This window comes from Salvelinus namaycush, chromosome 24 (assembly GCF_016432855.1).
Source record: "Salvelinus namaycush isolate Seneca chromosome 24, SaNama_1.0, whole genome shotgun sequence".
Lineage (NCBI taxonomy): Eukaryota > Metazoa > Chordata > Actinopteri > Salmoniformes > Salmonidae > Salvelinus > Salvelinus namaycush.
In genome coordinates this window covers 10,423,872-10,451,303 of record NC_052330.1, presented here as the reverse complement: position 1 = coordinate 10,451,303, position 27,432 = coordinate 10,423,872, and the positions used below count along the sequence as shown (strand labels likewise).

At 43.1% G+C, this 27,432-nt stretch overlaps 1 protein-coding gene across 1 annotated transcript in view; it reads right to left on the bottom strand.

Moving 5' to 3' along the window:
- lama2 (laminin, alpha 2) overlaps positions 1 to 27,432 on the bottom strand; it is a 132,608-nt gene that overhangs the window by 67,380 nt on the left and 37,796 nt on the right. The window contains exons 15-20 of the mRNA XM_038962589.1: positions 25,196 to 25,372; positions 6,771 to 6,982; positions 6,354 to 6,465; positions 4,250 to 4,363; positions 963 to 1,090; positions 202 to 288 (exon numbers count right to left, since the gene is read on the bottom strand). Coding sequence (XP_038818517.1) covers positions 202 to 288; positions 963 to 1,090; positions 4,250 to 4,363; positions 6,354 to 6,465; positions 6,771 to 6,982; positions 25,196 to 25,372 — 830 coding nt within the window. The remainder of the gene's footprint in view (positions 1 to 201; positions 289 to 962; positions 1,091 to 4,249; positions 4,364 to 6,353; positions 6,466 to 6,770; positions 6,983 to 25,195; positions 25,373 to 27,432) is intronic.

Genomic DNA, 27,432 nt, shown 5'->3' with positions numbered 1-27,432 from the left:
TAATATTGTTCTGACTGTGGTGGTATTGTTCTTACTGTGGTAATATTGTTCTGACTGTGGTAATATTGTTATGACTGTGGTAATATTGTTATGACTGTGGTAGTATTGCTATGACTATGGTAGTACTGTTATGACTGTGGTAGTACTGTTTTGACTGTCTAGGAGTGTTAACTCCTCTTCCTTTTGTCTTTGGGCACTCACCTGTCACAGCGTGGTCCGGTGTGCCCCGGCTGGCATCGGTCACATATCAGCTCCCCTCGCGGGTCCACATGGCACGTGGGGCTGAAACTACGATGTTTTTGAGTAAGAAAAACAGGAAGTAGAAGAAAAAGAAAAGAAACACGTATCAACAACCCCATCCTTCTGTCCCCCATAAACACAACAACATCACTGAGTTGAAAAAGAGGGAGAGTCCAGCTCCTGTCCCCCTCCTGATCCCAAAGATAGAGCAAGAGTTGGGCTGGGTCAGGGATAGGTTCCAGTGTTCCTGACAGAGGGCTGATGGAATGACTGGCCAGTCTATTTCAGAAGACACTGGATCCCAGGGCAGGAACGGTGGGGTAGCACTGCCTTTTTGGAATGTCTGGGGGAAGAAGCTTTCTTTAGCCGCTGGTTCTGCTACTATGGCCTAGTGTAGAGGAATGCTCAGCTGCTCAGCTCCTGGCCTGGGGGCACGCCGCTCCACTCTGGCCACCAGGGGATTACCACCCATTACCAGTGCTTGACTGGAGCTATTGTCTCTGGCCCTGTTCACAAGTAACCGACTTCAACATGGTGGAACCACAACAGATCTAGGCGACAGCATCGCCAGTCACGGTGGTGGACCCCCCCCCCCCCCCCCCAAAAACACAGGATTAGAGTCATGAAAATGAATCTTAGGTAGGGAGAGGTCAGTATGGCTAGATAAGGATTCTGATTAAGTGTCATATAAACTTATTTCCATGTGAGATGTGATGACATACTTGTTGGACGGGATGTTGAGGGGGCAGGCGCAGGGCAGGCAGTCATTGGCTGTTCCCTTGGTAGCGTCCCCATAGAAACCAGTGATACATTCATCACAGTGGAATCCAATGGTGTGGTCAGTGCAGCCCTGGGAATATACAGTAGGTTTAGTTAGGTTAACAACCATTCTTTCATTCTAGAACAATACCAGTACACACTTTTTTTTTGCTATACATCCACTATAAACCAGTTTTTCCAAGTAAAACTCTGGTGTAGAAAAAGGAGGAGGAAGGAAAGTGCTGCTAAGGTACACAGTGGTATGTTTTTGTAGACAGAAGCTGCTAAGGTACACAATAGTAGGTTTTGGTAGACGAAAGTTACTAAGGTACACAATAGTAGGTTTTGGTAGACGAAAGTTACTAAGGTACACAATAGTAGGTTTTGGTAGACAGGAGATGCAAGGTTCTTGAATGGCGCAGCGGTCCAAGGCACTGCTTCTCAGTGCTAGAGGTGACACTACAGACCCTGGTTCAATTCCAGGCTGTATCACAACCAGCTGTGATTGTGAGTCGCATAGAGCGGGGCACAATTGGCCCAGTGTTGTCTGTGTTAGGGTTTGGCCAGGGTAGGCAGTCATAGTAAATAGGAATTTGTTCTTAACTGAGTTGCCTAGTTAAATAAAGGTATAAAAAAACAATAGTAGGTTTTTGTAGACAGAGGGTGCTCTTTGGTAAATAAAGGAGGACCAAGGCACTATTCATATAATTCATTAAAATGCCTTTATTTGTATCGCATGTTCAATGGAAACCAAGCTTCGGCCATGCAGCCGAAATGCGTCTGAGTTTTTAACCGTTGTTTCCATTGAACATGCCACAGAAACAAAGGCATTTGAATGAATTATATGAAGAGTGCCTTGGTCCTCCTTTCTTTTTGATAAAAATCTGGTGCATTGTCATAATTTGTTTGAGTAGCAGCTGTGCTTGATTGGCAATGCAGTCACACGTGTGAACGCATGTTCAACATTTGAGAATAATCTACAAAGAAACCCAAAGTTTTACCTGTCTCCTCTCTATAGCGTTGTCTGACTGGGATGGTCTGGTGAATAATTGGGAGAGACTTTGAGAGTCTGATGTTGCCAAATTAAACGTAATGCATTTCCCCATAGATTGGCATTAACCCAAACTCCGGTAATGCACCGCTAATGAAATGAGAGCAGTTTTTTTGGGTCCTCGCATCGTCAGCCCCAATAAAGCCTAAACGCTCTTGAGTCAATTGCAGATGTCTACTCAGCATAATCACCAGCATAGAGAAGATTTCTTGATTATGGGGGTGGGGGTGGGGAGGCTAATAATGGATAATGGGGTTGATGTGATAGGGGGGAGGGGCGTGCGCTTACCCCCTTCCCCACACAAGACTGGCTCTGTGCCACTTGCTTGGCCTATTTGTTTCTCCAAATCATTTCCTGTCTCTGTTAAAATGTCCAATCCCTGGTGGGATCAATCCTGAGAGCTTGATGCAAGGCAGGCAGGCACACTCTACTGAGCAGGAGGAGGGTGGCCAGGGTTTAACTCACTCTCATGATATCATTTACAGGCACTAACCTGCCTTGGAGGAGACAACGCTAGGCCTCAGGGAAGTAGCCTACCGTAGACACCACAGCTGACAGATTACTGCGCATGATCGCTCCTAACCTACAGAAGTACAAAATACCTTACTCTCTCACAGGAATGGCGAACTCTTGAAATTCCTTTTGTCGCTAGCGATTTGGACGACTGGATGCACTAGTGCCTTTTGGACATTTTAGTGCATTGAAAAAAAATCCGACTAATGTACATATTTTTTAAATAATTTGTATTTTGATATTTTTGTGAAGCAGGGCTCCCCTTCAAAAAAAGGACTTTGATCTCAATGGACCTTACCTGCTTGAATAAAGATGAAATCAATACAAATAAATAAACATCCCATTAACATCCCCATCTCCCTTCCACCTGCTCATAGCTGATATATAATAAAACATCCCATTAACATCCCCATCTCCCTTCCACCTGCTCATAGCTGATATATAATAAAACATCCCATTAACATCCCCATCTCCCTTCCACCTGCTCATAGCTGATATATAATAAAACATCCCATTAACATCCCCATCTCCCTTCCACCTGCTCATAGCTGATATATAATAAACATCCCATTAACATCCCCATCTCCCTTCCACCTGCTCATAGCTGATATATAATAAAACATCCCATTAACATCCCCATCTGCCTTCCACCTGCTCATAGCTGATATATAATAAACATCCCATCAACATCCCCATCTCCCTTCCACCTGCTCATAGCTGATATATAATAAAACATCCCATCACTGTTCTAGCAGTCCGTCTGTTTAATACTGAAGGAGGTCTAGTCTGTCTGAAGGCAGCTCAGACAGTGAGAGCAGAGCGGTGGGAGTGGTGCGCCAGAAGAAGGTGAGAGAGGTCAGAGAGCGCTAGCTAGCTGTTAGGATGAGGACAGACAGACAGCTGAGACTGGCCCCGGGCCCTCGGGACACAGCCCTCCACTCAGCTCACGTCTATCTGAACACAGAGTCATGACAAATCTCCACAGGGTACACCCTGATATCTGTCTCCACCGACACAGCCCTGAGCAAAACACGCACAGGCTGCGGATGAAAAGAGGGAGCAGAAAGTCAATAGGATAGAAAATGGTATCCTGGTTGGGAACCAACCAGCAACTCTCTTCAGGTGGAGGCTTAATCCTCACAAAAGCCAGTGCTATAAGGATTTAACAGTGGTAATATTACCAAGGGTGGGATTGTTACAACACCTGGAGCACACGTATGCAAATAGGACATAATGCCATACGATGCCAGTAGGTGATGTCAGGAATAGTCTTCTGCGAACTATCAAACATGTCCGTCCAACAAATTGTCGCTGTTGATTGGCCAAGCTTCAAACACAAAATAAACACTTTTTACTATCTCCAATGGTAGCATTTGCCATGCGCTGCGTCTTTAGGAGAGCACAGCTGTGACCTGTTGTAAGGTGAAACTAGGGAGCAGGTGCTGTGTCCACCATTAACGAGGGAGGAAGGAACATGTTAAAGTAGCTCAGTGGAATGAGACAGCTCTGAGAACTCACACCCCTGCGACTGACAAGTCCCTGTGTGTTAGACAGTCAATGTAATATATATATATTTTTTAAACAAATATGAATTTAACCTTTATTTAACTAGGCAAGCCAGTTAAGAACAAATTCTTATTTACAATGACGGCCTACCCCGGTCAAACCCTAACCCGGACAACGTACCAAGCATTGTCCAGTGATGTCATCACAGTCTGTGGCATGGCCTTGGCAGTCGCATGGTTCACACACTCCTTTGAACATGGTGCTGTTAACCCTTCGATGACCCGATGAACACATCTGCAACACAAACAGTCACCAAGGCATATCATGACCATGAAAAACCGGGTACAGAATGTTGACATTTTAAAGACACTGCTTTGTAGATGAATAAAAATGGAACGCTGTGAAAACAAATCAAATGTCTCCAAGCTAAAGTGGAAAATGTGGAAATATAAATGACTATTTTTAGTCAGTGAGATTTGGCGTTTAATTGCCTCAGAAGCTGTTTTGCGGTTCATAATTAGACCTACAAAGCCGTAATTGATGCATCAATTTTGCTGCACTAAGTGCTTTGATTTGTACAGTTGGAGAGACATTTTCTATATTATTGTTTAAAAATGCATCAGGAATAGTAATACAATGAATTTGAAATGCTACATTCAGATATTCAACCCAAATCATTGCCACTTTATATCATGTTTACATACCCTACATTACTAATCTCATATGTATATACTGTACTCTATACCATCTACTGCATCTACTGCATTCCTTTACACTTGTGTGTGTATAAGGTAGTTGTTGTGAAATTGTTAGGTTAGATTACTTGTTAGATATTACTGCATGGTCGGAACTAGAAGCACAAGCATTTCGCTACACTCACGTTAACATCCGCTAACCATGTGTATGTGACAAATAACATTTGATTTGATTTGAGTAAATTGTCAAAATAATTGAAGCAAGCAATTTCAGGTAAACAACGGCTGTTTTTATCTGAGTAGGTGCACACACTAATCCAAAAGCAAAACATTAGTTCAAATTACAAGTAAGACAATAGGGAATGCGCAAGCTTCACAATAGTACAATGGCCTTAAAATAACCCTTAGAAAAACAAGCTTTAGAAACACAAGCTTTATCAGCCATTTTGTCAACTCTCAGTAGATACTGTGTAGTTCAATGCACTCGTGGACATTGATCGGACACAACACTCCGTCAGGCATTGCTTCAAAACATTTCTTATGAGGCTGAAAACAACGAGGTACACCCAGAGAAAGACAACAACAACAAACGTGCCCTGTGTTTTCTCGCTCTGCACTTTCTCTCTATACTGACCTTAGTAAGAAGTGCTACCTTGTCATACCTCTGCAGAGAGGAAGAAAGGAAGAGAGGAGAAAGAGACAGGAAAGAGAAAGGTGAAAACTACACCGAAGAAACAAAAGACTGGCTTAGATAAAGGATTGCCTACAAAAAGCAAGAGCATAATGGTGAGCATAGAACAGCAAGGACGTTTTTCTCAAAGGATAAGGACAGAAACGAAGCACAAGGGAAAAACATTTTAAACACAAAGGACATAGAAAAAAAACACATATAAATAGATATTAGACCCCTGGGCATTGGGTGAAGAGAGTATAAAACAATCATCAATACACGTACTATGAAGATTTACCCTTTCCATAAAGGTTATGCAATTGGATTTGTAGATATGAAACCTCAGGCAACATCTTTCTTAGTACTCTGTACGTTTAATGGTTTTGCTGAGGGAGAAAGGATTAGTACTGAGCCCGCGAGGCCACACAAGTGTCACCGCACACTTCACAGCACGCCACCGCCGCTATTCACCGAGGTCACTTCCAGCATTCTCTCCCTCTCCAGCGCCTATCAAGACTTGATGATAACCGTGCATTCTATTTCATTCCCCCTCTCCCTGCCGCCTCCCCCACACACATTTGGTGTCAGCACAAAACGCCACATGCAGAAATCAATACCCATCGCTTTTTTAAATAGAAAATGCAGTTTTCAACCGAGAGTACAGATTGCTGTAATAGCACACCCTTGTTTGTACCTGTATGTCAGCTTCTCTTTACACTTACAAGCCAACTACGCTCCCGTAAGCATGCATGCCCGCACACACCCAAACCGACCAATCACACACACTTTACAATGAATGGAAGTGAAAATGACACAGCAGCAGAGAGCCACTCTCACACAGCCACTTTTCACTTTCTTTTATTTTCCTATCCCAAGAAAAACCACATAAAATCGCGGGGAAATGAAAGCTGTGATTTACCTCACAAGACGTTCCACCGTATCCAGGAGGACATTGACACATCTCCACAGCATTGGCCATCTTCTCACTGCTGGAGAACTCACTGGCCACCTCCAGACTGACAGAATGGAGCCTGGTAAAGAGAGGACCGATACAGGAAGACAGAACCAGAACATCACAGTATTAGAAAAGAGCATCAGGTCAACTTTTCAAATACAATCTAGACAAGATCAAATTAACTGTTGAACATGAGAACACAGAGATCTGAAAAGTTTCTCTCCAATCTGTCTTGCCAGACCTCATAACGACGTTCTCTAACATACAAATAACATCAAGCACAGAAAACTCCAGCTGATTTTGGCCTCTTGTGCCAAAGAGCGGATGTAGTGGCAGATCAGTGTGGATCAGCACAAAGGAGGGTGCAGTGTGTGTGGTTACCTGTAGATGGCGACCCGCTCATTGCTGTGTGAGGCTCTGATGAGGAGGCTGCTCACATTAGTTAGAGCCATCATGAAATCTCTCTTGCTGACAGGCAGGCCTGTCTCCTGATTCTCAAAGTGGTCAGGGTAGAGCAGAGTTCTCTTTGTGCTTTCCGAGAAAGGGTACACCGGCAGACCGAACCGACTGTCAATCATTTTTATCCCGCCGCCCTGCAAGAGATGAAATGTCAGAGTTTTTCCAACCCTTGTTTGAGAGACAGCATCCATGTTGGTGCATGTATTTAATCGCCTCATGCCAGAATGCGAAGTCTTGGCTCTGACTGTCAATATTGGCCATAAATGGAGCATGGGTACCACACATGAATAATCCTCTATTCTGAGACACCATGAATAGCTCAATTGTATAAAGAGTGACATTTCCTGAAATTGTCTTTGTGTCCAGATTGTTCATTGACTCAATAAGTGTGCGAGTTATTTTTCAATGTATGCATAGTAATTTATGTGTAGGTGTGAGCTGAAAGGAAATAGAGAGATCTGTGTGAGTATGTGTGCAAGAGAGAGAGAGAGAGAGAGCGAGAGAAAGAAAAAGAGAGAGAGAGACGGAGTAGAGAGGGAATGCTGATTGCATACCGCCGATGGATGCATTGCCAGGTAGAATTTAAGGGTAAGATCTCCAAACACGCTGGTGGGAATCATCATAGAGGATTATTAGATGTTATTCATCCCGCCTGCTTATTTACTGTTCCAATGGCTGCTGGGAAATTACAATTTATGGGTGCCGGCCACTTTATTTGCACTGAATTAATGGAGTGTACACATGCAAAGCAGGGTTTAACTATCAATAATGACCTGTCATATATCCAGGCTCTTCCCCATATCACGTATGACATGTGCTCTCCTCTCTGCAATATCTTAATAAATCCCAGTGACTGAGCTTAGGTGGCTGTCATTTGACACTAATGGGGCTGGGAATCTCTCCCTCAGACTCATAATACAAACATCTGTGTACAAACACCAGTATAACAAATACACACTGAAGATGAAGAGGGACGTCTCTGACCAACCTCTGATATCATCCAACAATCTGTAAACACAGGATATTTGGGATGGAAAAGGGTTGAAATTGTGTTGTCAGATTTATAGTTTTTAGCATTTTATCATTGATTGCACTAGAGAGCAGGCTCTCTTGCTGGTTTCCAGATCCTCTGGATAAACTACCTCTTCAGGCTTAACTCTGAGGTTGTAATCATGATCTGAGTTCTCCAGCTTTTGTAAAGAGGCCAAGAGGACATATCAATGTCACATCGGATTGGTGTGGCTGAATTTGGGTTTTGAATGATATCACCTATGTGTGTGCGTGACTGTGTATGTGTGTGTGTGACTGTGTGTGCGTGACTGCGTGTGTGTATCCCATTATTCAGAGTGCTTAAGGGAGAAAATCTTAAAGCATTCCTCATGGATCACACACACACACAAATAAAAGACAGCGAATGAATCCTCTCACTGCACTCGGCTGACTGAAGATGAAAACGATGACAGATGAACCGCTGGTCCACGATGGAGCGTTAGTAAAAGGACACCTCGCTAGCGTAATAGCCCGGGAAGACAGAGAGAACAAACGACGGAGAAAACGTGCATACTGCGTATCACTCCCAAGGTCAGCGCCGATCGTCTCCTCCATGTCAGGAATGATTAAACGACACTAAAATGAATCCTTTAATTGATTCGCAAACAGCTTCGGCAAAGTTGTGTGAACGACAACAACAAAAAACGGTGGTGAGCCAGCTTCAAAGCGGGGTCTTTTATTTGCTGTTTCACGACTGAGGGGCAGAAAGTGAAGTAGGCCTTGTCTTCAGAGCAGCGTAACAATCGGATAGGCCTCAGAGAGCCTTTACTGTGAGATATATGCTGAGCGCTGCACAAACTAACGCAGATGCATTGCAAATTTAGTATAGAGCTAGACCAACTGAATAGATACACTCTTCTCTGGGGCCCACTCTACGTTCATGATAATCAACAGCGGTTTTGTTATATGTTGTAATAAAAAAACACAAGCGGTCCTTGCTGTCATGTTGGATGATACAGCTTCGTCAACAGAGCGCTTGTTAGGAGCATTAATGTCTTCTCTGAGAAACATCTTCCTCGCTTAATTTGATGGAAGGATCCTCACTTTGAAGAAATCATTATTTTATTGACCTCTCATTCTTCTCTTATTCTTGTCTAATTTGCAAGCGTGTATGGATTTCAGTAGACAACTCTGTAGATATTTAAACATGTATTTTGTCTTTTACTATTCTATCCTAGCCTTCTTCTTTGATTAACCTCTTCATCTAAGTTACCCTTCAATGTCATGACAAAAGAATATTGGCAAAATGTATTGCTCACAGAATAGAAAGGTCTGATCAGACAGGATTCTTAAAAGGAAAATATATTGGAGACAACATTAGACAACAAAGAGAAAAAATGGAAAACTATGAGAATACATGAAAACCGGGTATAATCTTTATAGCAAATTTTGAGAAAGCCTTTGCTACAGTACCTCAGTACCTCTGAATCTGATAATAAGAGCCTGGATTTTCTTTTAAGGATCTCTCATAAAATGGGTAAAAGTAATGTACAATAACCCTTTATGTAAAATAATAAATAACTGTTACTTCTCGGAAAGGTTTTAGCTGTCAAGAGGTGTAAATCAAGGTTGCTCTCTATCACCATACCTATTTATTACGGAAGTGTTAGCGATAAAAATCAGATCCAGTGATAACATTGAGGGCCTAAAAATTAAGGGATTAGAGACAAAATTACCAATTTACGCAGAAAATTCAAGTTTTCACTTGAGTCCTCAATCTTCAACCTTGAAGGGCCTTATTGAGTACCTGGATAATTTCTCAATTTTCTCTGGACTAAAACCCAACTATGATAAGTGTTACGGATGGGTCTCTAAAGATACAAACTTTTAATAGCCATGTGGTCTCCCGATTAAATTGGCAAATGGTGAAGTTGATGTGCTTGGTGTACATATCCCGTAAAAATGTTACGTTGTTGCAAATATTAACTTTGGTAGAAAACTTTGTAGAATAGATAGGATATTGAAACTGTGGAGATGGAAACACCTGTCCATCTACAGGAAAATTATCCTAATTAATCCCGTAGTGATTTCACAGTATATGAATCCAATCATGGCTCTACCGACTCCAGGAGAATCTTTTAGCAAGTCGAGAAAAAAATATATTTAATTTTGTCTGGAATGGCAAACCAGTTAAATGGGCATATTTATCTAATGAACATGAGTTTGGATTGTTAAAATTGCTGCCAATCAAAAACCATTCATGGCTTAAAATAACTAGTATAAATCATAAAATGTATCAATTTCAGTTAAGGTCGAGAGGTTTGACAAGTTGAGAAGAGATTTTTTATGTCCCAATACCATGGCAACCGGTTTATGAACTGATATACAAAACAAAAGTTGATGCATCAATCCGTTCATTTCAATTTAAACTATTATATAAAATTCTCATGACAAAAAGAATGCTCAATAAATGGGGCATTGAACAGTCAGCCCTGTACAGACTCTGCAACGAAGAAACAGAATCAATAGATCATCTCTTTTGGTACTGCACTTCGGTAGCTCACTTTTGCAGTCAGGTTCAGGAGTAGATATTGAGTCATAATGTCTGTGTTCAGATAGACCTACAAATGGGAAATATGATTATACTCTTAGGTAAAGTATTTATTTTCAGCGTAATCTTGGTAGACATTGTACAAATAGAGAGGCTCAAGGCACTTTTGAGACATCACACTAAAATAGATGAACGTATGTCAAAGGAAATAGTAAATGGTGGTGTACTGGGAAGGACGCTATATGTACAGTACCAGTCAAAAGTTTGGACACACCTACTCATTCCAGGGTTTTTCTTCATTTTTACTATTTTCTACATCTAAACTATGAAAAAACACATATGGAATCATGTAGTAACCAAAAAAGTGATAAACACATTATAATAGATTTTAGATTTTACATTCTTCAAAGTAGTCACCTTTTGTTTTGACGACATATTTGCACACTCTTGGCATTCTTTCAACCAGCTTCAGCTGGAATGCTTTTTCAACAGTTGAATGAGTTCCCACATATGCTGAGCACTTGTTGGCTGCTTTTCCTTCACTCTGCGGTCCAACTCATCCCAAACCATCTCAATTGGGTTGAGGTCGTGTGATTGTGGAGGCCAGGTCATCTGATGCAGCACTCCATCACTCTCCTTCTTGGTCAAATAGCCCTTACACAGCCTGGAGGTGTGTTTTGGGTCATTGTCCTGTTGAAAAACAAATGATAGTACCACTAAGCGCAAACCAGATGGGATGGCGTATCACTGCAGAATGCTGTGGTAGCCATGCTAGTTAAGTGTGCCTTGGATTCTAAATAAGTCACTGACAGTGGCACCAGCAAAGCACCCCCACACCATCACACCTCCTCCTCCATGCTTCATGGTGGGAACCACACATGCAGAGATCATCCATTCACCTACTCTGCGTCTCACAAAGACACCGTGGTTGGAACCAAAAATCTCAAAATTGGACTCATCAGACCAAAGGACAGATTTCCATGTCCATTGCTCGTGTTTCTTGGCCCAAGCAAGTCTCTTCTTATTATTGGTGTCCTTTAGTAGTGGTTTCTTTGCAACAATTCAACCATGAAGGCCAGATTCATGCAGTCTCCTCTGAACAGTTGATGTTGAGATGTGTCTGCTACTTGAACTCAGTGAAGCATTTATTTGGGCTGCAATTTCGGAGGTGTGATTAACTCTAATGAACTTATCCTCTGCAGCAGAGGTAACTCTGGGTCATCCTTTCCTATGGCGGTCCTCATGAGAGCCAGTTTCATCATAGCGCTTGATGGTTTTTGCGACTGCACTTGCACTTTCAAAGTTCTTGAAATCTTCTGGATTGACTGACCTTCATGTCTCAAAGTAATGATGTTTCTCTTTGCTTATTTGAGCAGTTCTTGCCATAATATGGACTTGGTCTTTTACCAAATAGGACTATCTTCTGTATACCACCCCTACCTTGTCACAACACAACTGATTGGCTCAAACGCATTAAGAAGGAAAGAAATTCCACAAATGAACTTTTAACAGGGCACACCTGTTAATTGAAATGCATTCCACCTCATGAAGCTGGTTGAGAGAATGGCAAGAGTGTGCAAAGCTGTCATCAAGGCAAAGGGTGGCTACTTTGATTTGATTTGTATTGATGTATAATTTTATGTATATTTTGATTTGTTTAACACTTTTTTGGTTATTACATGATTCCATATGTGTTACTTCATAGTGTTGATGTCTTCACTATTATTCTACAACGTAGAACATAGTAAAACTAAAGAAAAACCCTGGAATGAGTAGGTGTGTCCAAACTTTTTGCTGGTACTGTATATATATATAATTTTTATGTTTTCCACTTCATCCTACAACCAGGGGTGGTGTTGGGAAATAAATAAAAAGGGGATCAGAAAGGTGCAACTAATGTTATTTTATAGACTAAACTGTCTGTTAGTTTCATAGCTGATCTATCCTCATAATTATTATTGTTTAAAGATATCCTCTGTGAGAGAGATAGATAGAGCTCTGCCATGGGGACCAGCAGGAATGTGTAAAACAAGGCATATGGGAGACAAAAGACTGCAGCACTACTAAGCTGAGCTCATTTTTGGAGGATCAGCTAATGACAGCCAGATGCTGTCAAACACTATGAGCCCACACGCACACGCACACACACAGACACGCACACACACACACACACACACAGACACAGACACAGACACGCACACACACAGATTATCCACAACACATTGCTTTGCGCCAAACCACTTTTTAAATGAAACCAGACATAGCATTCAGACATGTCTAGAGTGAACTTCAAAAAACGCTGAAAGGATCTTTGAAACTGAAAAGGGACATGTCACATGATCAGTCTAGACCAATCAGGTTGAACATTACTTGGAACAACATTCTCTATGGGAGCACTTGCTCTATGAAGGAGTTCGTGTTGGCACCTAACCTAAAACATGTAATCGCATTATGAGGCTATTTGCACTTACCTCTATTATGACATTAGGAGAAGAGTTAACTCTGATGTCCTGGTCTTTCTCCCCTGCATCATATGAGACTGTATAGACAAGACTTCCTCCATAGGCTGGGAGCTGTAAACAAACAGAAGTCAACATTTTATGTACTGTGCACAGTGAAAGTTTACATACCCCTTGCACAGTTTTCAAATTTTGTCGCCATAAAATAAAAAATAAACATTTCTACTGATCTACACAACCTGCTCCACATTTTCAAAGTGAAAAAAGGTATTACAGAACATTTTCTGAATTAATTAAAGATAGAAAACAAAGATGTCTTGATTGTGTATTTCTTCACACCCCAGAGTTAATACTTGGTGGAAGAACCTTTGGCAGCAATTACAGCTGTGAATCATTTTGAATAAGATTAGGGCAACATATAGTGTTGTGATGCAAAAATTCTAGCAAATAAATAGTGCATAGGATTAAAAAGGTATTGTCAGATATTATTCATCCTAATCAGACAGATTTTTTACATGGACGATAATTTGAGATGGTATAAAACAAGTACTGGAAACAATAGAACACTATGAAAAATCCAAGAAACCAGACCTTGTATTCATAGCTGACTTGGAATATATATATATATATATATATATATATATATATATATATATATATATATATATATTAAGTACGACTGGAATTTATATGCTGTATAAATACCTGGAATATTTCAATTTCGGAGAATATCTTATAAAATGGGTTAAAGTTATGTATAGTAACCCTAGGTGTAAAATAGTAAACAATGGTTACTTCTCAGAAAGTATTATACTGTCAAGTGGAGTAAAACAAGGTTGTCCACTATCGGCATATCTATTTATTATGGCCATTGAAATGTTAGCTATAAAAATCCGATCCAACCATAATATCAAGGGGCTAGAAATCCAGGGCTTAAAAACAAAAGTGTCAATGTACGCTGATGATTCATGTTTTCTTTTAAATCCACAATTTGAATCCCTCCACAGCCTCATTGTCACGTTCCTGACCTGTTTTCCTTGTTTTTGTATGTGTTTAGTTGGTCAGGGCGTGAGTTGGGGTGGGCATTCTATGTTATGTGTTTCTATGTTGGGTTAAATGTGTTGCCTGATATGGTTCTCAATTAGAGGCAGGTGTTTGACGTTTCCTCTGATTGAGAACCATATTAAGGTAGGCTGTTCTCACTGTTTGTTTGTGGGTGATTGTTCCTGTGTCTGTGTCTGTCGCACCACACGGGACTGTTTCGTGTTCGTTCGTTTGGTTAGTCTGTTCCTGTTCTTCGTGTTATATATTAAGTTCTCAAGTTCAGGTCTGTCTACGTCGTTTTGTTGTTTTGTAATTTTTCAAAGTGTTTTTTCGTGTTCGTGTTCGTCTTGTCTTTAAATAAATTAATTTATGTCTTCATACAACGCTGCGTTTTGGTCCGACCCTTACTCCTTCTCCTCATCCGAGGAGGAGGAATTAGACAGCCGTTACAGAATCACCCACCAACCAAGGACCAAGCGGCGTGGGAGAAAGCAACAGCGATCGCAGGATTTCTGGACATGGGAGGAAATATTGGACGGTAAAGGTCCATGGGCACAGCCAGGAGAATATCGCCGCCCCAAAGCTGAGCTGGAGGCAGCGAAAGCAGAGAGGCGGCGTTTTGAGGAGCTAGCCCGGAAGCAGGAGAAGGATCTGGGCTACACTACGTGGGAGGAGATCGACAGGTGGGCGATCGACCCAAGGAGAGTGCCGGAGCCCGCCTGGGATTCTCTGGCGCAGTGTGAGGAGGGATACCGGCGAATGGAGGCAGCACGACGACGCGGTAGGAAGCCTGTTAGTCAAGCCCAAAAATGTATTGGGGGGGGGCTAAAGGGTAGTGTGGCGAAGTCAGGTAGCAGAAGTCAGGCGAAGTCAGGTAAATTCATTGATGTCTTCATACAACGCTGCGTTTTGGTCCGACCCTTACTCCTTCTCCTCATTCGAGGAGGAGGAATTAGACGGCCGTTACACTCATGGAGGATCTAGATAATGTTCTAATGTCTCTGGATTACAACCAAATTATGATAATGATTATGATATTACGTATTGGATCACAAAAAATACAAATGTTACATTACTGTGTAGTTTACCAATAAAATGGTCTGATGGTAAGGTGGACATACTTGGTATTCATATCCCGAAAGAATAGATAAGATCTTGCTACCATGGAAAGGAAAATACCTGTCTATTTGTGGAAAAATCACCCAGATTAACTCTTTAGTCATATCCCAGAAATTAGGTTTGCAGAAGTCTAAGGAGGGTTTTCCTCTTAACTTTTTACCTGGGCTTTGCTCCTTTCAGATTTATTTTCATCCTGACAATCTCCCCAGTCCTTGCCAATGACAAGCATACCAATAACATCATGCTGCCAACACACCTGGGGTGTGAAGACAATGCAATCAATACATCTTCATTTTTTATTAACTTCGAAAATGTTTAAAAAAAATTGATTTCACTTAGAAAATGGGGAGTAGGATGTGTAGATAGGTAGGGAAAATCAAATTGTATTCCCTTGTGAAGATAGTACAAGGGGTGTGCATACAGTTGAAGTAGGAAGTTTACATACACCTTAGCCAAATACATTTAAACTCAGTTTTTCACAATTCCTGACATTTAATCCAAGTAACAATTCCCTGTCTTAGGTCAGTTAGGATCACCACTTTATTTTAAGAATGTGAAATGTCAGAATAATAGTAGTGAGAATTATTTATTTCAGCTTTTATTTCTTTCATCACATTCCCAGTGGGTCATAAGTTTACATACACTCAATTAGTATTTGGTAGCATTGCCTTTAAATTGCTTCACTTGGGTCAAATGTTTCGGGTAGTCTTCCACAACCTTCCCACAATAAGTTGTGTGAATTTTGGCCCATTCTTCCTGACAGAGCTGGTGTAACTGAGTCAGGTTTGTAGGTCTCCTTGCTCGCACACCCTATTTCAGTGCTGACAACATATTTTCTATAGGATTGAGGTCAGGGCTTTGTGATGGCCACTCTAATACCTTGACTTTGTTGTCCTTGAGCCATTTTGCCACAACTTTGGAAGTATGCTTGGGGTCATTGTCCATTTGGAAGACCCATTTGCGACCAAGCTTAAACTTCCTGACTGATGTCTTGAGATGATGCTTCACTATATCCACATAATTTTCCTTCCTCATGATGCCATTTATTTTGTGAAGTGCACCAGTCCCTCCTGCAGCAAAGCACCCCTACAACATAATGCTGCCACCCCCGTGCTTCACAGTTGGGATGGTGTTCTTCAGCTTGCAAGCTTCCCCCTTTCTCCTCTAAACATAACGATGGTCATTATTGCCAAACAGTTCTATTTTTGTTTCATCAGAACAGAGGACATGTCTCCAAAAAGTACGATCTTCGTCCCCATGTGCAGTTGCAAACCGTAGTCTGTCTTTTTTATGGTGGTTTTGGAGCAGTGGCTTCTTCCTTGCGGAGCGGCCTTTCAGGTTATGTCGATATAGGACTCGTTTTACTGTGGATATAGATATTTTGTACCTGTTTCCTCCAGCATCTTCACAAGGTCCTTTGCTGTTGTTCTGGGATTGATTTGCACTTTTTTTTTGATTTGCACTTTTCGCACCAAAGTATGTTCATCTCTAGGAGATGAGCGGTATGACGGCTGCGTGGTCCTATGGTGTTTATACTTGCGTACTATTGTTTGTACAGATGAACGTGGTACCTTCAGGCGTTTGGAAACTGCTCCCAAGGATGAACCAGACTTGTGTAGGTCAACAACAAAAAACTTCTGAAGGCTTGGCTGATTTTCTTTTGATTTTCCTATGATGTCATGCAAAGAGGCACTGAGTTTGAAGGTAGGCCATGAAATACATCCACAGGTACACCTCCAATTGACTCAAATGTTGTCAATTAGCCTATCAGAAGCTTCTAAAGCCATGACATAATTTTCTGGAATTTTCCAAGCTGTTAAAAGGCACAGTCAACTTAGTGTATGTAAACTTCTGACCCACTGGAATTGTGATACAGTGAATTATAAGTGAAATAATCTGTCTGTAAACAATTGTTGGAAAAATTACTTGTGACATGCACAAAGTATATGTCCTAACCGACTTGCCAAAACTATAGTTTGTTAACAAGAAATTTGTTGAGTGGTTGAAAAACAAGTTTTAATGACTCCAAGTGTATGTAAACTTCCGACTTCAACTGTATGTGTATAGCGACTGTATATGATAACTTGCCCTGCATAGAACAGAAAGTCTTACCACCATCAAATGCACTTTTACAGTTTAATAGCATGTAAAGACAAGGACCGAGATTAGGTCTGCATGCATAGTGAGGGTCATAGGAGTTATTGCATTAGTACTCAGCTTGGATATAATACTTAGCTAAAATGATCTAGAGTCCCCTTTAAAACCCAGTGAAGTGTGAAATGACCCAACACCACCAACAAATCTCCACTCCTCTTCAGTGACATTACGAGCTGTGTGTAATGACCGTTAAGGGACAGGTTTTATAGCGGGACACACTACCCATGCCTGGCAGTAATACTGACGAGGCTGTACTAGACAGATGCATTACAATCAGCTTTTAAACAAAGATCCTTAAAGATGGACACAGTTACAGGCACTGTGCTCTTGAAGATTAGGATGCCTAGTTTGCCACAGCCACAAGTGTGTTTTGTTCCAATGATGACTGCATTCCTAAAATGTAGGGCGTCTTGTCTGTACAGTTGAGCACACATTCTCGGATCCAGGACAGCCTAACCTCCTTTGTATTTGTGCATCTTTGTTTTTCTTTCTTTCTGCTTCTTCTTCTCTCCTCTGGCTCCAGCTCTCCAAACAAAGCAGAGATGTGTGTTGTGTTTTTCCTGCTAGAAAGGGGCCCTCTTATCTTGGTGTTATTGAGCTGCTCTCTTTTCCTCTCCTGGCCCCCTGCTGAGGCTATAGCAGGGAGCTCTCGGGGCTTTGCTGTGTTGAATAAAAGGCCCTGTCGTTATCTGACCTGGGAGAACCTAAGACTAGACTGGACCTGGAGGGCAAACCACTTTCCACTCAGCACTTATCAGAGGGGCCCTGAGTTTTCCCTGACCAAGAGACCTGTATTGGATATAACTAGGGACCAGAGTTGTTCCTGGTTAGATCATCTGGTCAGGGAAAACTGAAGGCCTTTCAAGCCCCAATGGTGCTTCTGAGTGGTGCAGCGGCCTATGGCACTGCATCTCAGTGCTAGAGGCTTCACTACAGACCCTGGTTCGATTCCATTCTGTATCACAACTGGCCGTGATTGGGAGTCCCATAGGGCGGCGCACAATTGGCCCGGGTTAGGGTTTGGCTGGGGTAGGCCGTCATTGCAAATAATTTGTTCTTAACTGACTTGCCTAGTTAAATAAATAAAAGCACCATCAACACGCTGGCTAGAAGACCAGCCACAGCAGGGAGCTACATACACCAGACCCAGAACTTCAGCAGCACCAAAGCACAACATCTATTCATTTGTGTTGTCAAACCATTGGTTTTGGCATCGCTGATGTCTATCCATTTAGGATATAATTCATGCATAGCTGGGCAGACAACCAACATAGATATAAAATGTTACTATTGTACCTAAGCATGGGGTTTTGGAGAAGGATTGAGCTAAAGCCTTATTTGTTTCTATAAACAAGGGCTAAAGTGAGTCGTGTACAGGGTGCAGGTCCTATTATAATATCATGACATAATATAATATATATATATATAATATCAAGTCTTTCCTCACATAAATCCAATTCACATTGAGAACTCTTCACCCTCTGTGGAACAAAGGGGCTGGTCTATGAAGGTGAAGTGCATTGTGGGTGGGAGGAGCAAGGGAAATCAAACCTTTTGTTAAGGAGCAACAGCATGCGTCAGCACACCACTCGTGGCAAAGTTCTAATCCTCCTGTAAATAGCGTCAGAAACACACAACAGGACACTCACATCAATAAACCATCCATGTCGCAGTAGGATCTCTTTGTCTGGGATACATAACAAGAGCTCCTCAGATACAATCGTATATCTCACAATCCTACTGGAGCACAGTGGCTGATCCTGAACAACCATAATAAATTGTATTTTGCTACACGAGGACAGATTGAGTTACAGGACAAATAAAGAGAGCACTGCGAAGAGAGGACTTTGGGGTTCGGATCCACTTTTATACATCACAGGGGAGGCCGTGTTAGAACAGAGACAGAGAGACAGAGTTGCCAGCCATCCCACACCAAATATGCCCAGACAAAGATGGAGCGAGAGAGCGGGAGAGACAAAAACAGAGGAGGGGGGTAATCAGGGCCCATCTTTCAGGAAATTAACAACAGACCATCCAACCTTCCGCTGGGCTTCTGAAAACAAGAGTTGCACCGTGACCCCAGGAACCCATAGATCCTGACATCTGTTCCCCCATTACGAGCTCTGGCTCTGTTGACATTAATATCCAGGAGGCATCAATGTGTGTTTTCCCACCGGCCACCCACAGGAATGCTACAAAGAGGGGGCTCTGCTCAGATCCTCTGACTGCCTCCAATATGGGGTCCTGTTTTGTTTGTGCATAGTGGGTGATGATCCAAAACTAGGGCTTGGAAACACGGACATCTGGGGAACACTTTAACTGGCCCCAATGAGACCGTCCAAAGTGAAAAGATCCGGGGCAGAGACTATTTGCTGACTCAAAAGCTACAAGAATTTCCCTACTTGTTTGTCCATCTGTAACCAATACCATTTGTTTGGGTTGCTTCATGGAAACATTTCCGCCATGTTTTTCTAAAGTATTTGGGGTAGATGTAGATCAGAAAAACTAAGCAATTTACTAAAACAGTTGGAGTATCATTAAAATAATTGGCAAGTACTGTATAAGAAAGCACACATCTTGTTTCTAAGCAACCCACACATTTATAATAGAGTTCTGTTGTAAAAAAAATACAATATTTGAATCATGGGGACTTCTTTAAAACAAACAAACCAACAAACAAAAGATGGTCGATCCACTTATGAAAAAAGCTCCAGGATCTGCTGAATGAGCAGGCAGCTTTGGAGGCGTCCTTGTTGCAGTTCATCAGACATGTAAGTGGCAGAGCCTGGAAATGGGGCCGTTTGTGCCCTGCGGCCTCTGCCCCTGCAGTGTGGCGGGAATAGAGGGAGTAGAGGGACGATCACGGTGTGTTAGCCACAGCATGCAGTCTGGAGCTGCAGTCTGGGACAGGCTAGGAGTGGCTGAATGTCCTCCTCTCTACTGTCAAGTGGGACAGAGGAGCACAGTATGACAGTGTCTACTCAGAGCTCTGTTAGAATCCTATAGGTGGCGCTCTCTCAGTCTCTAGTCTATAGGTTCCCAGTGAAGACTACCTCGTACAGGGGGCCCAGCCCACAAATGAAGCCAAACACACACACACAATAAATAAATACATTCATATGGGTAAAACAATCATTGGCACCCACCCATGCATATTCTCTTGGGCACTCGGCGCTCCGTCGGCCTTGTCAATCTGAAGGCGAGGGGTAATGGCCCCCGCTCCTCACTGGGAGAAAGTGCTGAAGTGTGTACTCAGGCAAGCGCTACCGAGATGGGTTCATTTATCATCATAATAGTCTATTACCCATGATAGGTCACAACTCAGTGAAGAGGCAGCCGCTGTAATTGGTGCTATTCCTTTCACTTTGCTCGGCCAGGGAAGGCAAGGAGGCAGCCCTCGGCACAAGGGCAATAGTCAATCAACACGTGGAGATTTCTGTCTAAAAAAGTTAATTTGAGATTTGTTTGCAGGTTTATGGGTTTTATTATCTCCTGTAAATCTGTCACCACATCCCCTGTTAAATGGAGAAGCAGGATATACGTGGTCAAGAATCAGTTCTAGAAGTTAAAGGAATAGGCAGCAATTAAGATGCATTTTTTTCACTGATATGTCAAACAAGTGAATATACAGCTGTACACATTTTTTTATGGGGGCTATATTTGTGACGTGGTAAGTTTGGACCCAGATGCAGAGAAGCGACCAGATAAGGAATCAGTGGTTAAAGATAAACATAATACTTTACTGAGATACGGTAGCCGCAGGATCACAGTACACTTGAAAAAACAACAAACACTACGTCTCGAAAAATCACACAGGAATTGAACACACACGGTAAACAATTCAAGCTTCTGCAAAGGACCACATAAACACACCTCTCTTAACAGGGACACAATCATGAAATAATAAGACACACCTGAGTCCAATAAAAGTCTCTAGGGCGGTCTCTGTCGCCCTCTGGTGCCAGGAGGAACCATGACAACATTGTGTTAACTTCATTCTAATTATTGTGTGGTGGTAATCTGATCTATTTTACCTGAATCTCAAGAACTCTAACTCAACAATGATACAAACTGAGTGAGTTTACGATGGCGCTGGAGGGAAGGGCTGCCATCTTATCGGCTCTTAACCAACCATGTTATTTTGTTTGTTTTTTCGCGTTGTTCATAACTTGTTTTGTACATAATGTTGCTGCTACTGTCTCTTATGACCAAAAAGAGCTTCTGGACATCAGAACTGCGATTGCTCACCTCAAACTGGACGAAGAGTTCTTCTTCAATGAGTCTGACGGGAGGGGATATACTACTACAGACACCCGACCAGGCCCAGATCCCCGTGATTCGCTGGAGAAGGAAACTGAGATTTCGTGGAAAAGATCAGGGTGCCTTGCGAGGATCAGGCGACGAGTGGCTGATCTGCCCTTGCCTTCCATCCTGCACGTATATCCTACCAACGGGACATTAAAAACTGTAATATCTTATGCTTCACCGAGTCGTGGCTGAACTACGACATTAAGAACATACAGCTGGCGGGTTATAAACTCCATCGGCAGGGCAGAACAGCAGCCTCTGGTAAGACACAGAGCGGGGGCCTATGCATATATGTGAACAACAACTGGTGCACGATATCTAAGGAAGTCTTGAGGTTTTGCTCGCCTGAGGTAGAGTATCTTATGATAAGCTGTAGACCAAACTATCTACCTAGAGAGTTTTCATCTGTATTTTTCGTAGCTGTCTGCATACCACCACAGACCGATGCTGACACTAAAATCGCGCTCAATGAGCTGTATTCCGACCATAAGCGAACAGGAAAATGCTCTTCCAGAGGCGGCGCTCCTACTGGCCGGGGACTTTAATGCAGTGAAACTTAAATCAGTTTTTCCTCATTTCTATCATCATGTTAAATGAGCAACCACACACAGAGACGTGTACAAAGCTCTCCCTCGCCCTCCATTTGGCAAATCTGACCATAATTCTATCCTCCTGATTCCTGCTTACAAGCAAAAACTAAAGCAGGAAGCACCAGTGACTCAGTCTATAAAAAAATAGGTCAGATGAAGCAGATGCTAAACTACAGGACCGCTTTGCTAGCACAGACTGGAATATGTTCAGGGATTCTTCCGATGGCATTGAGGAGTACACCACATCAGTCACGGGCTTTATCAATAGGTGCATCGAGGACGTCGTCCCCACAGTGACTGTACATACATACCCCAACCAGAAGCCATGGATTACAGGCAACATTCGCACTGAGCTAAAGGGAGGAGCTGCCGCTTTCAAGGAGCGGGACTCTAACCCGGAAGCTTATAAGAAATCCCGCTATGCCTCCGACGAACCATCAAACAGGCAAAGCATCAATACAGGACTAAGATTTAATCGTACTACACCGGCTCCGACGCTCGTCGGATGTGGCAGGTCTTGCAAACTATAACAGACTACAAAGGGAAGCACGACCGAGAGCTGCCCAGTGACACGAGTCTACCAGATGAGCTAAATAACTTCTATGCTCGCTTCGAGGCAAGTAACACTGAAACATGCATGAGACCATCAGCTGTTCCGGACGACTGCGTGATCAAGCTCTCCGCAGCCGATGTGAGTAAGACCTTCAAACAGGTCAACATTCACAAGGCCGCAGGGCCAGACGGATTACCAGGATGTGTACTCCGAGCATTCGCTGACCAACTGGGAAGTGTCTTCACTGACATTTTCAACCTCTCCCTGTCTGAGTCTGTAATACCGACACATTTCAAGAAGACCACTATAGTCCCTGTGCCCAAGAACACTAAGGTAACCTGCCTAAATGACATGCCTTTAGCCATTAAATACTTTGAAAGGCTGGTCATGGCTCACATCAACACCATTATCCCAGACACCCTAGACCCACTCCAATTTGCATACCGCACCAACAGATCCACAGATGATGCAATCTCTATTGCACTCCACACTACCCTTTCCCACCTGGACAAAAGGTCACTAGTGGTATGTGAGAATGCTATTCATTGACTACAGCCCAGCGTTCAACACCATAGTGCCCTCAAAGCTCATCACTAAGCTAAGGACCCTGGGACTAAACACCTCCCTCTGCAACTGGATCCTGGACTTCCTGACGGGCCACCCCCAGGTGGTAAGGGTAACAACACATCTTTCACCCTGATCCTCAACATGGGGGCCTCTCAGGGGTGCGTGCTCAGCCCCCTCCTGTTCTCAATGTTCACTCATGACTGCACGGCCAGGCACGACTCCAACACCATCATTAAGTTTGCTAATAACACAACAGTGGTAGGCCTGATCACTGACAACGATGAGACAGCCTATAGGTAGGAGATCAGAGACCTGACCGTGTGGTGCAAGGACAACAACCTCTCCCTCAACGTGATCAAGACAAAGGAGATGATTGTGGACTACAGGAAAAGGAGAACCGAGCACGCCCCCATTCTCATTGATGGGGCTGTAGTGGAGCAGGTTGAGAGCTTCAAGTTCCTTGGCGTCCACATCACCAACAAACTAACATGGTCCAAGCACAGCAAGACAGTCGTGAAGAGGGCACGACAAAACGTAATGCCCCTCAGGAGCCTGATAAGATTTGGCATGGGTCCTCAGATCCTCAAAAGGTTTTACAGCTGCACTATCGGGAGCATCCTGACGGGTTGCATCACTGCCTGGTATGGCAACTGCTCGGCCTCCGACTGCAATGCACAAGAGAGGGTAGTGCGTACGGCCCAGTACATCACCAGGGCCAAGGTCCAAAATAAATAGCTTCTACCCCCAAACCATAATACTCATGAACAGCTAATCAAATGGCTACCCCATCTGGAACGCTGCTGCTACTCTCTGTTATTATCTATGCATAGTCACTTTAATAACTCTACCTACATGTACATATTACCTCAATTGCCTCGACACCGGTGCCCCTGCACATTGACATTGACTCTGTACCGGTACCCCCTGTATACAGCCCCGCTATTGTTATTTACTGCTGCTCTTAAATGATGTGTTATTCTTATTTCTTATTTTTTTGTTGTTGATATTTTTAAAACTGCATTGTTGGTAAAGGGCTTGTAATTAAGCATTTCACTGTAAGGTCTACAGCTGTTGTATTCGGCTCATGTGAGAAATAACATTTGATTTGATTTCAACTCTATTTGGAGAGGGAAGGACATAGTAAACAGCAACAAGCCTCCCCCAAATACATAAAGCAAACATAAAGCCCGAAAGAACGAGACCCGTGTGCAGTCATAAACTATGGTAGGAACTGGAGCGAAATGTAACAATTTCTCTTTTTCATTAGAAACGAGGCTGTCACTTTTAATGCATGTCACAATGGTGATAATTCATGAGATGAAACATGGCACCACGGACGTACAGGAGTAATTGTGTTGGGCTTTGAGCGTCACGTTAGCATGAGAGAATTCTCTGCTTCAGTGTCTGATCCTTTTACTGAAATCCTGCTTGACTGCCTTACACACACACACACACGCACGCGCACACGCACACACACACACACACACACACACACACACACACACACACACACACACACACACACACACACACACACACACACACACACACACAAACAAACACACAGACACACAGACACAGACAAACATACATTAGTTCCCTATTGTGGACCCCTATATAAAGCTCATAATGATGTGATGTGCCTTTTTGACATTAGGGAGAGCAGAGTAAATCGTCATGCCTGAAGATGTTTGTAAGAGAAAAATATATTATTACAGAGTTCATGGAACGAAGCATCGCTTTCCCCCAGAATGCAGTGAGGGGAATAGAATGAGTTAGAGACAATGGGATGGGAAGACATGCAAAGGCTATGAGGAGAAGAGGGAAGAAACTAATAAATAGTCAAACTTAAGACCGAACAATAGTGTGTGGTGTGTGTGGTGTGGTGTGGTGTGGTGTGGTGTGGTGTGGTGTGGTGTGGTGTGGTGTGTGGTGTGGTGTGTGGTGTGTGGTGTGTGGTGTGTGGTGTGTGGTGTGTGGTGTGATAAAGAGGGCTGTTGTGGGCTGACCTTGTTGCCCAGGTACTCTCCAGGTGCGCTCCAGTAGTAGATAGCAGGAAGGTGTCTCCTGGCTTCCTGGTTATCGATCCTGAGTGTCTGGGACCTGTCTCTGTCTCTGCTGGCGCCAGGCCACACCTTCCCCTCCCCATCCTCTGCTGTGAGGGACCAGCCGGCCATGGATGTCTCCTGAACAGAAACACATAGCATATGGGTTTGATTCTATCAATGTATGCAGAAAGCGTCTGACTGTTTATGACATTATGATATGTCCTTGTTATGGCAGTGTTATGTAGCCCTTATGATGGAGGATTTTTTTCTCTCTGCATTGTTGGGAAGGACTCGTTAGTACGCATTTCACTGTTAGTCTACACCTGTGGTTTACTAAATAAAATGTTTCTTTGTGATTTGTCCCTTCAAATATTGAGATATTCTGCTTCTGGCTTTACCATGCAGTGTTGCCTACATATTGCCATCAACTGTTCTTAAAACTGTGACAATCCCAAAACACTCATTTGCTATTTTTTCCCCTCCAATGAACACAGAGACGACTCTTCCTGGGTCGAGATAAGTATCGAAAGACATATTCAACAGTCAGATTTTGGTTGAGATATTTTTCGGTGATTTATATTCTTTATGTGCGAGGCAGAGGAAAATACATCATGGTTTGACACCACTCGGCTTCCCTCTTCCTTAAATCACAATGAACACTCTTGTCTGGCAGCCTGCGATTTATACGACAGACGCTTCCCCTTGCCAGGCTATGATCATGTTTGGGTTTTTTCTATTCGCTCTCATTTTCTTTCAATAGATCTGCCAAGTGAATATCCTCAAATGTTGAATAAAGTGCCTTTTCCTCATGTTTTTTACATTAACCTTGTGTGTGTGTGTGTGTGTGTGGGGGGGGGGGGGGGGGGGGTTGGTTGTGGGTATGGCAGGCTGATAGAGCAGCTGGCCTAAGAGGCCTGTCATTAGGATATAGAGAGGTACAGAGAGGTACAGATCATTAGGATGGAGAGAGGTACAGAGAGGTACAGGTCATTAGGATGGAGAGAGGTACAGAGAGGTACAGATCATTAGGATAGAGAGAGGTACAGAGAGGTACAGGTCATTAGGATGGAGAGAGGTACAGAGAGGTACAGATCATTAGGATGGAGAGAGGTACAGAGAGGTACAGGTCATTAGGAGGGAGAGAGGTACAGAGAGGTACAGGTCATTAGGAGGGAGAGAGGTACAGAGAGGTACAGGTCATTAGGAGGGAGCGAGGTACAGAGAGGTACAGGTCATTAGGAGGGAGAGAGGTACAGAGAGGTACAGGTCATTAGGAGGGAGAGAGGTACAGAGAGGTACAGGTCATTAGGATAGAGAGGTACAGGTTATTAGGATGGAGAGAGGTACAGAAAGGTACCGGTCATTTGGATGGAGAGGTACAGAGAGGTACAGATCATTAGGATAGAGAGAGGTACAGAGAGGTACAGGTCATTAGGATAGAGGTAGGTACAGAGAGGTACAGGTCATTAGGATGGAGAGAGGTACAGGTTATTAGGATGGAGAGAGGTACAGAAAGGTACCGGTCATTTGGATGGAGAGGTACAGAGAGGTACAGATCATTAGGATAGAGAGAGGTACAGAGAGGTACAGGTCATTAGGATAGAGAGAGGTACAGAGAGGTACAGGTCATTAGGATGGAGAGGTACAGAAGTACAGGTCATTGGGATGGAGAGAGGTACAGAGAGGTACAGGTCATAAGGTTAGAGAGAGGTACAGAGAGGTACAGGTCATTAGGAGGGAGAGAGGTACAGAGAGGTACAGGTCATTAGGAGGGAGAGAGGTACAGAGAGGTACAGGTCATTAGGATAGAGAGAGGTACAGAGAGGTACAGGTTATTAGGATGGAGAGAGGTACAGAAAGGTACAGGTCATTTGGATGGAGAGGTACAGAGAGGTACAGATCATTAGGATAGAGAGAGGTACAGGTCATTAGGATAGATGTAGGTACAGAGAGGTACAGGTCATTAGGATGGAGAGGTACAGAAGTACATGTCATTGGGATGGAGAGAGGTACAGAGAGGTACAGGTCATAAGGTTAGAGAGAGGTACAGAGAGGTACAGGTCATTAGGATAGAGAGAGGTACAGAGAGGTACAGGTCATTAGGATAGAGAGAGGTACAGAGAGGTACAGGTCATTAGGATGGAGAGAGGTACAGAGAGGTACAGGTCATTCGGATGGAGAGAGGTACAGAGAGGTAC